The sequence below is a fragment of the Coregonus clupeaformis genome, unplaced genomic scaffold (genome assembly GCF_020615455.1).
Source record: "Coregonus clupeaformis isolate EN_2021a unplaced genomic scaffold, ASM2061545v1 scaf0256, whole genome shotgun sequence".
Lineage (NCBI taxonomy): Eukaryota > Metazoa > Chordata > Actinopteri > Salmoniformes > Salmonidae > Coregonus > Coregonus clupeaformis.
The window spans coordinates 64,135-81,829 of NW_025533711.1; the positions used below are offsets into that span (position 1 = coordinate 64,135).

At 41.7% G+C, this 17,695-nt stretch overlaps 1 protein-coding gene across 3 annotated transcripts; it reads right to left on the reverse strand.

The window, feature by feature from the left end:
• Window positions 1–531: 531 nt before the first annotated feature.
• On the reverse strand, window positions 532–17,328 carry LOC121586722 (ribonuclease ZC3H12A). 3 transcript variants are annotated; one of them, XM_041903660.2, is made up of 6 exons: window positions 17,020–17,328; window positions 13,387–13,867; window positions 8,308–8,447; window positions 5,731–5,965; window positions 3,958–4,064; window positions 532–3,639 (listed from the first exon to the last, which is right to left on the reverse strand). In XM_041903660.2, the coding sequence occupies exons 2-6, from the start codon at window positions 13,779–13,781 to the stop codon at window positions 2,477–2,479; spliced, it is 2,040 nt and encodes a 679-aa protein (XP_041759594.2). In that variant the 5' UTR covers window positions 13,782–13,867; window positions 17,020–17,328; the 3' UTR covers window positions 532–2,476. The 3 variants fall into 3 exon arrangements, with proteins under 3 accessions (XP_041759594.2, XP_041759591.2, XP_041759592.2); XM_041903657.2 differs by lacking the exon at window positions 17,020–17,328 and adding an exon at window positions 16,824–16,905; XM_041903658.2 differs by lacking the exon at window positions 17,020–17,328 and adding an exon at window positions 16,829–16,902.
• Between the last annotated feature and the right edge of the window lie 367 nt (window positions 17,329–17,695).

The following is a 17,695-nucleotide window of genomic DNA, read 5'->3' on the forward strand; positions in this document are numbered from 1 at the left end:
GAACCAGATGTTTCCGATTTCTTACGTCGCCGCTGAGGGTGCCATTTAGCAGACGGTTTTATCCAAAGCGTCTTACAGTAGTGCGTGCATACATACATTTATATATGTGCGATGCCAGTGGGAATCTAACCTACCATCCAGATGTTGCCAGCACCATGCTTTACCAACTGAGCCACACATGACCAGGTATGGGAGGGCTCTCCAACCCAGTTCCTGATGAGCTACAGTCCTGTAGGTTTTCATTCCAACCTTAATCTAACACACCTGATTAATAATTAGCTGGTTGAGATGCTGAACAGGTTAGTTACAACTAGGGTTGGAGCGAAAACCTACATGAGGGTGGCTCTCCAGGAACAGGGTTGGAGAGCCCTGAGCTATGGTCATCATCAGATCCTCATAGGATCATCATGGAGCATATGACTGTCTATGCTCTCAGGCACTGAAACAATAGACACAATGGAAGTGCCATATCATAGTACAGTAGCTTGAGACGCAATACAGAGACATGACATTAGACAATATAGACACAGGTGTATTTCAAACCTTTAATTTTAGTGTAACATGATTTCCCAACATTCAAAGGCAGTGGTTATGTGCTATATAAATGAATAAAGAATGAGTGAGTAACCCTTTATTACAGTCGGGTAAGTACTAGGTACTGGTAAATACTTGGCAACAAATGTTACGATTTGGTATAGAAGCTATTTCTAGTCCAAAGAAACAAAGTAGCCTACTCTAAAAATACACAATAATTGCTGAGAAATAAAATACCTAGTGTTACCTGCTAATTATTTCAGGTACCATGTAGTTATGATTGTATTAAGACTGTAATAACCTGATATGAAGCTGGTAATACTATATGATTGCATAATAATAACATTCTAACTTTAAATACCTAGCTAGTACTTAACGTGCTGTTAAATAAAGTTACCAAAATGTGTTTTAATTAAAAAAAGTTAAAAGATTTGTTAAGACCTAGAACTCTACTCCAAATGTCCATGATAATTGAATTATAACTTTTACATGTTTAGGCACTTAAAAATCTACAAAATCAGCATACAGCGAAGACAGACAAATACCATAGAAACATTGTTAAAGTAACTGTCCAGTGAAAATCTCACTTTTAAAAGTTCATATTCTGTTAACTCATACCTAAATAATGTTGTTGACTCATATTCTTGTATTTGTGGCCAAATCATAAATTGGAAAAAAAACACTTTAAAAAACCCAACCTTAAACTCAAATAGAGGATGATGTAATCCTCCTGAGGAGCTTGAGCTGGCCAATCAGCAGTCTATTTGCATGAATATTTTTAATAACCGGTATATGCCCACACCACTCTGTTGTTGGGGAACACCCACACCATTCCAACACAGAAAAGCTGCTTTTTAACATACTCAATTAAAACATTTAGGAAGGAAAACTATTTCACTCATACTGTAATTCATTGTAGGTCATATTTCATAGAAATCGGGAAACACTGGACAGTTACTACTGGATTTACCCAGTCTTTGGTGATACAAGAGACCCTCACAGGCCATAGTGTACATATTACAGTACACATATATTTATAGATATACAATCGTTTTATCACTATGTTACATTATACATTATCTTGCTGAGAACGTCACCCTATTAGATCACATTCTGATCTATGGGGGAATTACAATATTTGGATCAATGACAAAGTGCTTTTCCAACTTTAATTAAGTTTCTTTGGCAGCTTCTTCCACTGATACTCTTGGTTAGAAGGATACTGTATAGTATTTGGGGCTCTTTGTGCGTAGCTTTATAATTTACATTAAAAAAGGTATACCATTGCATTCCACACTGCATAAAGAGATGGAATACTGCATATTTGTATATGAGACAGGAAATACATTATGGCCACCCTTTTGGATAAGGACATTATTTTAGACAATAATTATTTCTTATTGCATGAGAGCTGAATTTCAGACAAATGAGAGATCACATACAGTATATCCCAAATGATACAATATGCATCAACAGTCAAACACTCTAGATTCACTTTTGCCATGGTACTGAGTCTAGAGGCAACTTTCAAGTTCATCCCAGATCAAGATTTGGCTACACTGTCATTAATGTATACAACTTTCAATAAGTCAAAATCTAAAATAATCCAGTTAAACAACACGACAGGGGATTCATCCCGATTCTCCACACTTCTCCCAAACTGTGCACACACTACCCGTCATGGATTTAACATAAGCTATGACATGCACATGACTGCTAAGGAAGGACAACCTCAACAACAACAAAAATGTTGCTCTTTCACTTTCAAACAGTTCAAAATGTTACAGTAAATTACAAACGAAAAGCACACGAGATGAATTACCCAAGGCTCCTTTTCACACAAGTATCCCATTGACATCAATGAACGATTTACGTGGAAGTTTGAGTTGTGCAAGCTTATCTCAACCCTGAATCAGCCCCTTAGAGAAGATGCTTAGAGGCATCAGAAGGCCCCTCCCTGAGATTTGAGGTTGAGGATCTCTGCAGCCAGCTTCTGGGCGTCCATCAGGTGAGGGAACATCCCCATGACCGAATCCACCTGGTGGGGGTTGAAGATGGCCTGCAGTTTCTTACGGAGCTCCTCTCTCTCTGGGTCAAAGGCAGAAGGTGGAGGTGGCTGGGCCCAGGAGTGGTGTTCCTGCTGATCCCCGTAAGAGGAGCATGAGTGGGGGGCCTTGTGCGGGGTAGGGGGGTGATGGAGGTGGGGGCCGGGGGGGAGGCTACAGGACGCCCTAGCCTGGGGGACCCCGCCATGGAAGGGGTCTGACCAGTACTTCTGGGGGTGCTGATGGTGGTGGAAATGATGTTCCCCCACCCCGCCTTGCTGGAAGTTGCAGGGGAGGCTGTAGTGGTGCTGGTGGTGCATGTTGGGTGGGAACAGAGGGGGCGAGTAGGTGTCATACCTCGGCTGGGATTGGGAATGGGTCTGTAGTGGGTTGCTGTGGTGCTGCTGCTGGGGACCTGTGGAGGGAGCCAAATTGAAACAACACCTGCAGGACCGGGGGCTGTCCTGGGCCAGCCTCTCCGGATGCATGCCTGGATGTCTGGAACCAGAGGGGAAGCCCTGCTGTTGCTGCTGCTGCCTGGGCCTGAAGGCCTTGCTGTGGCCTTGGGACACATCCGAGTACTGGCTCTGGCTCTCATAGGAGCCAAAACCAGAGTCCAGGCGCTCATGGGAGATGCTGGCATAGGGGAGGTCACTAGTAGTGGAGGGGGGGAGCATACTGGGCATATTGGGCATACTGGGCCAGTCCATCTGTCCTTGGCCTACTGCTGTGGGGCTGCGGGCCTGCTGGTTCCTACTGGAGCGTGGCCCATCCCAGTACAGCAACATGTTCTCAGTTACTTGGCTCTTGGGACCCTCCCTCAGGGAACCGCGGTGCTCCAATGTCAGCCTGTGCTCCAGGTCGTTCTCCAGAGAATAGGAGGGAAAGGGGCCAGGGTCGGACTGGGGGTCCCTCAGGTGTGACATCATGGGATTCCGGTCCTCTTTTACAGAGGAGAGCCTGGCCTTCTCCCTGAGCTCGTCAGCCAACGAGCAGTGGGATTGGTGAGTACGCTCTGGGTGGTAAAACTTACACTTTACGCCATAGGTGCACTTTTTACCTGAAATAGAAAACATAAATGACAGTTACTAAACATTACAGTTATTACAGTATTACTATCTAGTCTAAAATCAACTAAAACAACACTGTTAACCCTACAATTCTACAGAACAAAGTATGTGGGCTCTTCACAAAGAATCTCAGATTAGAAGTGCTGACATAAAATCAGTTATGCCTAATGGGGGACCTGATCCTAGATTAGTACTTTGTTTCTCTTCTGCTTCAACAAGACAGGTTTTAAACTAAGCTTCAGTGTTCACACAATAGATTTAGAACCCTATGGTATCTCACATATATATCTCTATGATTGAGATCTTACCATAAGGACAGAGTTGGCGCTTGTGTTCTGGCAGCAGAGGCTTCTTCCTCAGGAAGTTATCCAGACTAGGACCATGACGACCAAGCGGGTCATCTGGAGGCATGAATCTGGGCCGGAAATGGGTAATACTGATCAGAAAACCATACAGGCAGAGAAGTGATAGAGGATCTACTCTGATCGATAAGAACAATAAAACATGGTGCAGTCAGAGGGAATGTTTGCTTTTCATATCTGAAATAATTACGTGAATACATGTTGTCTCATTCATCATCCTCTAACCTTACAGGAGTGGTCACCAACCTTTTCTGAGTCAAGATCACTTTCTGAGTCAAAATGCAAGCTGAGATCTACGTAAGCCTATGCAACATTAACCTATTAAAAACAGTACTGTAACAATGAGGTTTGTGCAGTATGCTATAGGCCCAATACATTATCACTGCATATTGGCTTTGCTTGAATTGTCCTGTCAATGGATTGTTGTTCGCACCATTTTTATACATTTTAGGTAGGCTATACGATCACACCGGTAATAGATCAGTTGTATTACTTGTGAGGCACAGCTGAATAAGCTACACTGAAATCATTTGCTTTTTATTTTTATTTTACTGTGCTGACGGTGCCTGCATCTGATGGTCAGTCTCAGTGGACAGAGAGAGCAGCAGACTGAGGGTCCACCTCTCAATGCCCCCCCGCTCTCCCTTTCCTCCACTGACACTGACCAAAAAGGGACACTGTCTTCCAGCTGATGGCAAAACTCGAGTCGCACTGCATTATTTCTGCCTCATGCACAAATTCATGTTGTTACTCCTATGAATGGAGAAAGTGAAATATTCCTCTATATTAAAAAAGACCCAAGCCGCTAATAATAACCACACAAGCCTATCGATACACTTTCCTACTCATTCATTACAGCTGCAGTGCTGGTTGTAGCGCGAGTGGAAATAGGATGAATGTGCATTTTATGGCTTATAAAAGTGTTGAATAAAAAGTGTTGACAGTGCTTAGTAAGAACTTAAACATGAACACACTCAAAAAAACTGCAGCTCTTTGCTGTATTCATTGAGTCATTGTTTTAAAAGTTCTGAAATCTCAAAATCTCAACTTTGCTGTAGCTTTCTTTTGTGCCTGCTACGTTACTGCAGACACGGTAATCTGAGCCATACGATTGGCCAGCGGTAGGCCTATAGTGCACTTGATTTACTCTCCGGGCCCGCTGGGAAGGCAGAGTTTGTACCTTCAGACACATGAAATGGTTTAAAATGGAACACTTCACCTACCTGGCACGCAGTGCAGCTGAATCGGGTGCACCTACCACCAACAGTGTGAGATGAATAAAAAAAATAGGAACACAAGGCTTTATCGTAGTATTTTTTAAAGAAATGTTTGGCGATCGACTAGGAATGCCTTGGAGATCGACCAGTTGGTGACCATGTCCTTACAGTATATTACACTACTACAGTATCTGCTCTAAAGGTCAAATCTGCTTTTCGGAACCAAGTTTCTCGCTATTTCTGTGCTGAATCCTAACTAAAGAACTATGTGCATTACTAAAATTGTTGTACATATCTACCCTTGACATCAATGCATGATTAATATTGTTTTTTTTAAAGAGTTCAAAACCTGTATATATATCTCATGTTTCTGTCCAAAATCAGTATTTATGACAGATGTTACCTGCTGAAACCCCCCATACCACATACATGGCCTCTTCACCATTGTATCTTCTCTCTATCTACCCCCCCCCAAAAAACAAAAAAACATTCCAGCACTAACTTGTCATTGACGAAAGAGTACATGAGCAGCCTCTCCTCGATACAGCGCTTCCACTCCGGACGCTCTCCCTGGAGGTCCCTATAGGTGTCGTTGGACACGATCACACCGTCCGACTCGTAGGCCAGCTTCACGATAAAACGGTCATCGTAGCAGACCACCCGTTTACCACCGACGCGTCTCGAGGGAGTGAAGACAACTATCTTCTTCTTCTCCAGCTCCACTAGAATGTGTTGGTCTGGAAATAAATGTGCAGATGTTTCACCAAGTGTTTTATTATGGCCCAGTCCAGGGCCTGTATTCATAAAGCTTCTCAGAGTAGGAGTGCTGATCTAGGACCAGTTTTGCCTTATAGATAATAATGAATAAGATTACATGGACAGGGCGGGGACCTGATCCTAGATCAGACTGTGAGATGCTTTATGAATACGGGCCCAGAATGGTTTAACAAGGTGAATGCTGTTGTTGGTGATGTAAGTAGCAGAGATGGTTCGCTTTATGTTTGGTCTTTCATCATATAGGAATTCTGTTTTTGACACAGATTATTCCACTGCCTTACCTGTTAATGTCTTCTTAGTACACATTAACATGACTAATAATTCAAAACATAGTTAGATATACCACGTATTCTATACCTTTGCATGATAAACAAGCCAGATGACACTATGATAATTGTCACGGATTCAGCCGAGGCTGCCCCTCCTCCTTGCTCTGGCAGGCTTCGGCGTTCGTCGTCACCGGAGTACTAGCTGCCACCGATCTATGTTTCTTTGTTCTACTTGTTTTGTCTTTATTGTACACACCTGGTTCCCTATTTAACCCTCTGGCTCCCACTGTATTGTGTGCGTGTTTGTTCTATGTTTGGTGTCATCGACTGGTGAACGATATTTGTCCTCCCTGCGTGGAGATTATGTTCATTTATTTTCACTAGTAAAGTACGTTGTCTACTAGCTCTGTGTCCTGCGCCTGACTCCGTCCTACCGCTACACATGACGCCTGACAATAATAAAGGGTTGCATAACATTGCTTCAATCAAATATGGTATAGTCTGCAAATCAAACAGGGGACACTCAAAACACAAATCCATCAATGGTGGAGAAAAAAATCCCTGAGACAAAACATACAGACCACAAAACCATCAATCATTTACAACAAATATTACATGACTGGTTAATTATTACATAAGCTGTTCAAACTTCACAACCTACCTCCCCAATATCATATAACACGCAAGCCTCCCAGCAGACTAAATTAAAGCATTGACAAATACATTCAAAATGAATGTTGAATAAATGCACCTGTGTGTACACAGTGAAAATGGACAATGGAAATGGTCGTTTAAATAAACAAAATGGACAAGCTAAAGGCAACAATGTTCAGCAATCAAACTTTGGAAAGAACTGGGGCCATATTCATACGGTGTCTCAAAGTAGGAGTGCTGATCGAGGATCTGGTCCCCCCTGTCCATGTAATCTTATTCATTATGACCTAAAAATAATTACTTTTTTTCCTAAAACAGCACTCCTACTGATACACTTGAATATGGACCCTGACTTGTATAAGTGTGAGACATAGGGCTCCATATTGAAAAAAATGATTGACTTCTATTGACTAAAGCCTGAAAGGCATTCACAAATGTAAACTGTCTGTGCCAAAAATGCTTTCATTGTTCAGGTAACACTGCTTGATTGGAAACAGTTAAAGACGCAGTTTCAGATAGTAACCTAGGTGTGTGAGAAAAAAACAGTTGCAGTTCCTGGTTGGGGATTTCCCAATTCCTAGGGAGGACTGACTGTCTGACTGCTGCGATTATTTTTAATTCCTGGTTACTGGGATTGAAAATCTAACTTTTGGCTTGCTTGCTCCACCTCAGACAAATCCACTGAACCATGCAAGCAGTGGGCACCAGGTGATGATGTGTCCACAGTGGTCCGCTTTGTTAGTGGTAACGCTAGGTTAACACAAACACCTCCTAACAACTGATAACTGATAGCCAGCAGGTACATGGAAAAGAGTCACTGCTGATGTAGGTTGAAGCAATCACATTTGGGACAATTTATTTAGATTTTTTTTCAGAAAGACTAGAGTATGATGTCAGCGAGTATTTATTGATTTCAGTATTTCAACATTTGTCCAATAATACCCTCCGGTGGAGTTTCCCAATGCCTTTTGCCTCAGTCTCATAATACAAACACATCATATGACTGGAGACATACTGTAGCTGCAGTGAGTGTACTAACCGAAACTCCTACATATAAATGAGATAAGGAAATGTCCTGCATTATTTTAAAGCAACAGTAACAATGAATACCGTATTGTATTGTACTTTATTGTATTGTGTTGATTTTCTCTATCTAGTATTTTAATGTATTGCTGACCTCACAAAATGAATTTCCATAGACAAGCCTAGTCCTGGACTAAAAAGAGAGAGATTAATCTCTGTCCCGGAAACTGGCCGTAAAAGGATAGTTTCATATTGTACATGAACACAGTTTGTGTTTTCAAAATCCCCTGGTGTTACATAGGTATTAATATTCAGAAACAGAGACTAGTCTAATTTGAACTGTGTGTGAATCTCACCTGTGATGGGAACATCAGGCCTGGGCTGCTCCTTGCGCCAGGAGGGCACAAACACAATGACGGTTGAGTGACCTCTATCCAGGAAATAGATCACTGCCAACTCAATTCCTCTACAGGAGAACACTTCCTTGTTACCATGACTGGAAGGGAGACAGAGAGCAGGAAATGGGATAAATAATTACTTTTGATGAATCAACAAACATTTCTAGTGAAGAGGGCAGATTTAAAGGAAGGAGAGAGGTGAAGGAGCAGTTTTATGTCTATGTCTGATTGTTTCATTGTTAAATGGTAGAGCAAAGTTAATTTGATCAAATAATTCCTCCTCTGTCTACAATGCATTCACTTCACAGTGGCAATGCAAGCGAATGACAAGGTTTGCATAGTAAAAAAAATGCAGGAACACAGGCATGCAGCTCAAACAGTACTCTTTCTGAGGAGTAAAGTAGCACGACATCATTAAAGTAAAGTAGCTGTTATTTAAGTGATAATGCCAGAGAAGCCGGTGTTAGGAGGATAAATTGGCACGGGTGTTAGGCCCGAGACGAAGTCGAGGGCCGGCAAACCGTGCCAATATATCCTCCAAACACCGGCTTCGAGGGCATTATCACTTTTATACAATGGGTTACCAACATATTCATATAATGATTGACATATTTTCATTAAAAATGTTATTTTGATGAATTTATTTGTACTATTTCATCCATCCACAAGATATAGTCCAGACACAAATCTAGGGTTGCTAGAGACGTGACCCAGTTGGTCAGTCCTTTTGTTCCTTCTAAACATTCTTATCCCTTGCTTGCTATCTAGCCAACTACGGCTAATTTACAGTCACGTCAAAAAGTGCAGCCAGAATAACAGCATTTGCATTTGCATTTGCATTTGTTTAAGCTGTTTTCTAATGACATTTATTTGGATACACCCATAACAATGAGCTAAAGAGGCACGATTTCACCTCGCATAGAAAATGTGCTCACTCGTCAGGACACTGTTGTTCAGAGGAGCTAGTCAACAACACAGCTACAGTAACACAATCACTTCAAACTGAAGCTGGAAAGACTGCAAATTAGCTGTGTTTCGTTTAACCTTTTTTCAATTGAATTTTTTTTGTATATAACCATAAAAATTATGCCAGCTGATTCATGATTTCGACTGGCTGAGAAATGCTGCCTGCCTGTCTGTCTGTCTGTCTCGACCCAACTCCTGACACGTTCTATGGGACAGCAGGAGATCGAATTTCAATATTGAAACAATGTTGCAAATGTCGGAGAGACAGACAACAAGGTTTATACAAATCTCTGCTGTTGAAAACAAAATGTTAGTCTAAAAGAAATGTGAGATAATGTCTAGATGCTTTTTATAATGGAGATCAAGTTTATTAGTTGCCTGGCTGGGCTGATGAGACAGTGGATTGCACAGTCAGATGGAACAGAGTCAATAGGCATTTTAACGTCATAGATTTAGCCGGTGGCAACTTGTGGAATAGATACCGGCTGGAATGCGGTTTTAACCAAACAGCATTCAGGATTAGACCCACCCGTTGTATAAAAGATAATAACATATGACAGAATGACAGCTATACTGTACAACAAGGTCCTATTTTACGTATATCAGTGCTAAATAACACCTGCAAAGAGACCTTTGAACGTCATTGGACAAAACACAGATTTAAAAAATATAACTTCGGCAAAACATAAAAACATCACATGGTAGGATGAGTAGGTGAAAACTAGCTTCGGTGATGAAATTTCACTTCCTTATGTTATAAAATAAATTTTACCAAGACAAATGTGATTCTTCATGTTCTAAATCATTCAGTTGGGCTTTCTCTAACATATCATTAACATTATATCCTAAAAGTCAGATTTCGTAACCTAATATATCCAATAATAAGCACAGAGCTCTGTTGACAGAGAGCGTTGCCGCTTCTTGCAGCGATTTTTTTAGGATTTTACATGTTGTGGTGGTCTTCTGCAAAGTTATTTCTGTGGGTCGCAAAAAGCAAAATTAACATGACACGAGTTGAATTAAATGTAAAAGGCTTTGATAATAAAACGCTTGCGGTAGGCCTACGCTCAGTGCAATGTTGACATTTCACAAAAATACGCTTGTTTTTCTGAGAAATCTTTGAAAAACAACAGGACTTTCGCATCAATATGAAAAGTGTATACTAAAATATAAAAATACTACATGTCATGTCTCAAAACCAATATCTATCTTACCTCTATATTGTTTTATGCTCTCCGGATTCGAGAAGAAAGATGACGAGTTCAACATTGAGCCTGTCAGTTTGCCTTAATTCTCGCACAGCATCCAGCCTAGCTGACGCAATGCTATTTTCCAGATTTTGTACCACTTTTTTTTATCTTGGCCATCCTACAAGGATATAAAACTGAATGGATTATTATAGATTCATGGGGTTTGGACCATTGTTTTTTTTAAAGGAGTATCTACACAAGTAACATATTATTTTACCAATTGGTGACAAAAATTGTTTTGGACAACCTACATTTTTTAGTAATTTAGCAGACGCTCTTATCCAGAGCAATTAGGGTCAAGTGCCTCGCTCAAGGGAACATCAACAGATTTTTCACCCAGTCGGCTTAGGGATTTGAACCAGCGATCTTCCGTTTACTGGCGCAATATATTTGAGATTCTTTAAATAGCCACCCTTTGCCTAGATGACAGCTTTGCACACTCTTGGCATTCTCTCAACCAGCTTCATGAGGTAGTCACCTGGAATGCATTTCAATTAACAGGTGTGCCTTCTTAAAAGTTAATTTGTGGAATTTCTTTCCTTCTTAATGCGTTTGAGCCAATCAGTTGTGTAGTGATAAGGTAGGATATACAGAAGATAGCCCTTTTTGGTAAAAGACCAAGTCCATATTATGGCAAGAACAGCTCAAATAAGAAAAGAGAAACGACAGTCCATCATTACTTTAAGACATGAAGGTCAGTTAACATGGAACATTTCAAGAACTTTGAAAGTTTCTTCAAGTGCAGTTGCAAAAACCATCAAGCGCTTTGATGAAAATGGCTCTCATGAGGACCACCACATGAGTGGAAGACCCAGAGTTACCTCTGCTGCAGAAGATACATTCATTAGAGTTAGCAGCCTCAGAAATTGCAGCCCAAATAAATGCTTCACAGAGTTCAAGTACAGACACATCTCAACATCAACTGTTCAGAGGAGACTGTGTGAATCAGGCCTTCATGGTCGAATTGCTGCAAAGAAACCACTACTAAAGGACACCAATAAGAATAAGAGACTTGCGCCAAGAAACACGAGCAATAGACATTAGACCGGTGGAAATTTGTCCTTTGGTCTGGAGTCCAAATTTGAGATTTTTGGTTCCAACCGCCGTGGCTTTGTGAGACGCGGTGTGGGTGAACGGATGATCTCTGCATGTGTATTTCCCACCGTAAAGCATGGAGGAGGAGGTGTTATTGTATGGGGGTGCTTTGCTGGTGACACTGGCTGTGATTTATTTAGAATTCACACTTAATCAGCATGGCTACCACAGCATTCTGCAGCGATACGCCATCCCATCTGGTTTGGGCTTAGTGGGACTATCATTTGTTTTTCAACAGGACAATGACCCAACACACCTCAAAGCTGTGTAAGGGCTATTTTACCAAGGAGAGTGATGGAGTGCTGCATCAGATGACCTGGCCTCCACAATCACCCGACCTCAACCCAACTGAGATGGTTTGGGATGAGTCGGACTGCAGAGTGAAGGAAAAGAAGCCAACAAGTGCTCAGCATATGTGGGAACTCCTTCAAGACTGTTGGAAAAGCATTCCAGGTGAAGCTGGTTGAGAGAATGCCAAGAGTGTGCAAAGCTGTCATCAAGGCAAAAGGTGGCTATTTGAAGAATCTCAAATCTCAAATATTTTCTGATTTGTTTAACACTTTTTTGGTTAATTCATGAATCCATATGTGTTATTTCATAGTTTTGATGTCTTCACTATTATTCTACAATGTAGAAATTAGTAAAAATTAAGAAAAACCCTTAAATGAGTAGGTGTGTCCAAACTTTTGACTGGTAGTGTCCACGTGGATTGTGTTTCCTTATTGGTTTATGAATTGAATCAAGTCCAAACAAAACACTCAAATAGCTAGGTAATCAAACTGTAATCAAGAAGTTCTAAAATGTTGGCTTGGATCCATCCATGTAATAAGGAGCAGACAATAAAAAATGGTCGTATATGCAAATACTTGAACTAAGAAGACATAATAAGACTGAGTGACAATGTCGTCTGGCCTGTTACATTTTTGTCATTTAGCAGACATTCTTATCCAGAGCGACTTACAGTTAGTGCATACATTATTATATTTATTTTTCATACTGGCACCCCGTGGGAAGCGAACCCACAACCCTGGCGTTGCAAACGCCATGCTCTACCAACTGAGCTACATCCCTGCCGGCCATTCCCTCCCCTACCCTGGACGACACTGGGCCAATTGTGCGCCTCCCCATGGGTCTCCCGGTCACGACCAGCTACGACAGAGCCTGGATTCAAACCAGGATCTCTAGTGACACAGCTAGCACTGTGATGCAGTGCCTTAGACCACTGCGTCACTCGGGAGATACTGCTCAATATGAACTCTATCCTGACAATATAAACACCACCTTGACACATAGCTATCACTGGGAGCCAGTAGGAGGCAGAGACTTGTGTTGGAGATTTGCATATTGTGCAGCATTAACCTTTGCAAAGGCATGCACAGGCATGGCTAACTACCTCTTCAAACCCAGCTGAGAAAATTACATTAAGGTGTATGAGAAGAACTTGTGGTTCTTGTGTTTCAGGTAGTTCAACAGCTGATAATGAGTAGTTGTACACCTGTACTTTTACAGGTATTTTTAGCAACATGGGGCATTAGGATAATACAGTACATCCGCTTCATCTAATTTCTCAACCATAATAACACCTTAACTCTTACAGTGCAGGACTGTCATCACCATGACATACACGAGGGCACGCACACAGCTGAACTCATTGAAACACTTACATTGAATGCTAGCTCTTACAAACATTACAAAAAAAAATCACTTCTCTTCTCGACTCGCTCACCTCATGGCCACATTGCTGCCGTCAATGACGATAGGTTTCAGTCCACTGTCTGTGTCCCTCCTGTCTTCCAGTAATGAGACTGGTCTGTCTCTCTGGGGGCCATGGGTCCTAGAGGAGGCCATGCTGGAGCCTGTGTGGCTTATGGGGCCAGTAGTATCTTCACCACTCTCAGGGATGGTTGAGTTAGAAGTACCAGTGCTGGCTCCGCTGCTGACCAGCTCCCCCAGTACAGAGTTGGTGTCTGTACTCAGGCCTAGCTTCAGCAGGGCGGCCCGTACCTCCATGGGGGAGTAGCCCAACTTTCTGAAGAAGTCCACTCTGAGCTGGAGCTCTCCTGGGTCGGGTTCAAATGGACCCGAGGCTGGGGTCTGGAGGCTGGGAAAGGCCTGGTCCATCCTCTACTACCGTCAGTCTGTGCTTGTCCTGTGCAGCTGTTCAGCATGGGAGGGTTATGACCTATTTTTCATGTTGAAACTGTTGCCTGGATTGAACAGAGAGAGACTTTAGTTAAATTCAAGACAATGTAATGCAAATACTCTGAACAAAAATAGTCCCCAAAATTATACTTTTGAATAATCTGTCCATAGAACATTCTTCTTGATGATCATCCAGGTGCTTCCCGGTGCTTTTTGGCAAACCTGAGACAACTTTTTGGGCAGCAGTTCTCCCATTATACCTGGCGAAAACCAAACACTGCATTCCACAGTAAGAACCTCATACCAACGGTCAAGCATGGTGGTGGTAGTGTGATGGTTTGGGGATGCTTTACTGCCTCGGGACCTGGACGACTTACCTTAATAGAAGGAACCATGAATTCTGCTCTGTATCATAGAATTCTACAGGAGAATGTCAGACCATCCGTCTGTGAGCTGAAGCTGAAGTGCAGCTGGGTCAAGCAAAAAATTGCTAAAAAGCAACATATTTGAAGTTTTGGAATGGCCTAGTCAAAGTTCAGACCTAATCCCAATTGAGATGTTGTGGTAGGACGTGAAACGAGCAGTTCATGCTTGAAAACCCACAAATGTCGCTGAGTTAAAGCAGTTCTGCATGCAAGAGTGGGCCAAAATTACTCCACAGCGATGTGAGAGACTGATCAACAACTACAGGAAGCATTTGGTCATTGCAGCTAAAGGTGGCACAACCAGTTATTGAATGTAAGGGGGCAATTACTTATTCACACATGGGAATTGGGTGTTGCATAACTTTGTTAATTAAGTATCAATTTTTTTTGTTATTTGTAAACTCAGGTTCCCTTTATCTAGTATTAGGTTTTGCTTGAAGATCTGATAACATTCAGTATCAACAATATGCAAAAATAGAGAAAATCAGAAAGGGGGCAAATACTTTTTCACGGCACTGTATAAATGCAATATGCAACAATTTCAAATATTTTACAGTTCACATAAGGAAATCAGTCAATTGAAATAAATTCATTAGGCACTAATTTATGGATTTCACAAGACTGGGAATACAGATATGTAGGGGCGTGTATCCGAAAACCAGTCAGTATCTGGTGTGACCACAATTCGCCTCATGCCGCGCGACAGATCTCCTTCGCATAGAGTTGATCAGGCTGTTGATTGTGACCTGTGGAATGTTGTCCCACTCTTCTTCAATGGCTGTGCGAAGTTGCTGGATATTGGCGGGAACTGGAGGACGCTGTTGTACACGTCGATCCAGAGCATTCCAAACATGCTCAATGGGCGACATGTCTGGTGAGTATGCAGGCCATGTAAAAACTGGGAAATTTGTGTACAGATCCTTGCGACATGGAGCCGTGCATTATCATGCTGAAACATGAGGTGATGGCGGCGCATGAATGCCACGACAATGGGCATCAGGATTTCATCACAGTATATCTGCGCATTCAAATTGCCATCGATAAAATGCAATTGTGTTCATTGTCAGTAGTTTATGCCTCCCGAGTGGCGCAGTGGTCTAAGGCACTGCGTCTCAGTGCTTGAGGCGTCACTACAGACCCCCTGGTTCGATTCCAGGCTGTATCACAACTGGCCGTGATTGGGAGTCCCATAGGGCGGCGCACAATTGGCCCAGTGTTGTCCGGGTTTGGCCGGTGTAGGCCGTCATTGTAAATAAGAATTTGTCCTTAACTGACTTGCCTAGTTAAATAAAGGTAAAATAAATAAATAAATGCCTGCCCATACCATAACCCCACCGGCACCATGGGGCACTCTGTTCACAATGTTGACATCAGCAAACCGCTCGCCCACATGTCTGCCATCAACCCGGTACATTTGAAACCGGGATTCATCTGTGAAGAGCACACTTCTCCAGCGTGCCAGTGGCCATCGAAGGTGAGCATTTGCCAACTGCAGTCAGGTCAAGACCCTGGTGAGGACGACGAGCATGCAGATGAGCTTCCCTGAGACGATTTCTGACAGTTTGTGTAGATATCCTACAGTTGTACAAACCCAGTTTCATCAGCTGTCCGGGTGGCTGGTCTCAGACGCTCCCGCAGGTGAAAAAGCCACATGTGGAGGTCCTTGGCAGGTGTGGTCTGCAGTTGTGATGCCAGTTGATAGTACTGCCAAATTTTCTAAAACGACGTTGCTTATAGTAGAGAAATGAACATTCAATTCAGCTCTGGTGGACATTCCTGCTGTCAGCATGCCAATTGCACACTTCCTCAAAACTTCAGAGGCACATTTTAGAGTGGCCTTTTATTGTCCCCAGCACAAGGTGCACCTGTGTAATGATCATGCTGTTTAATCAGCTTCTTGATATGCCACACCTGTCAGGTGGATGGATTATCTTGGCAAAGGAGAAACGCTCACTAACATTTTGGTAGACGCTCTGGAGCGATTTAAAGGCACTATTAGGATTCAGTGCCTTGCTCAACGTCACATCAACAGATTTTTCCCCTAGTTGGCTCAGGGATTCGAACCAGCAATCTTTCGGTTGCTAGCGCAATGCTCTTAACCCCTAGGATACCTGCCGCCCACTAACAGGGATGTAAACAAATGTGTGCATCTTAGTGCATATGGAACATTTCTGGGCTCTTTAATTTCAGCTCATGAAACATGGGACCAACACTTTATATTTTTGTTCAGTGTAGTTTGGCTAACATACTGTTTTATGTCAGAGTAATATGCAAATAATTCAGTTGACAACTTGACATATTGACTGTACTGCATTAAATGTGTATTACGTTAAAGGTCTAATATCTTTGTATTCACATTAGGCAAAATTGTCATAGGTCTACAGCAATTGCAAACAGTTTTAAGATTATTGCAATGTATCACAGAAACCACACAATTAAACTGGCAAACCTATTGTAAACTTCCCAAATGTTATTCAACATTACCATACCCTGAAGAACACTGGACGAATCACGACAGCATATAACTAGATTAATCCCAAACCAATATCAAGTATTTACCCATGTAAATAATAAAATAACATATACAAAAAACTACCTTACAATGGCTGACAATGCAGAGGTAGTATTCGTTTGTACAGAACGAGTCCTGGCGCCGTGTCTTTCTCACGACAATGGAATACAAGGACAGGTGACACGTAACTCAGATTCATGTGACGTTTGAGTGAAAATAATACAGTAAATCATTAACTTTGTACAAATACACAACGCTGACAATGGCGTTTAGAACTCACATTAACTTTCAAGTGGTGTTCCTCTTCGTGGTCTCCATTTTTACCTCGACCATACATGTAGCATTTTCAAAGTACGCTACAGATATGACTTTGCAACCGCAGCAACTCCCTCTCTCGAGCTCAAAAGTGTCCTAACTTTGTTCCTGTGCTGCCACGGCGCCAATTTGTAAAAGTACTTTCATTCTTTCTTTACTTTGCCTTCAAATTATAGCCTACTTTACTATAGAGCTACATTTTCTCAGTCCTACCTAGCCTATAAGTCAAATTCAATTCTTGAATTTCTGAAACTGAAACTGAAACTAACCCTGCCCTTATGCTATTACTGTAAAGTCTGATTTCTAAAGCGGTTCACCAAAATTGCAGTTCACCAAAATTACGGACATGTTATACCTGTAGGCAGAGGTGGAAAAGTACACAATTGTAATACTTGAGTAAAAGTAAAGATACCTTAATAGAAAGTGACTCAAGTAAAAGTGAAAGTCACCCAGTAAAATACAACTTGAGTAAAAGTCTAAAAGTATTTGATTTTAAATATACTTTATTATCAAATGTAAATGTAATCGCTCAAATGTACTTAAGTATTAAAAGTTAAAGTAAAAGTATAAATATTTTCAAATTCCTTATACTTAGCAAACCAGACGCCACCATTTTCTTATTTTTGAAATTTACGGATAGC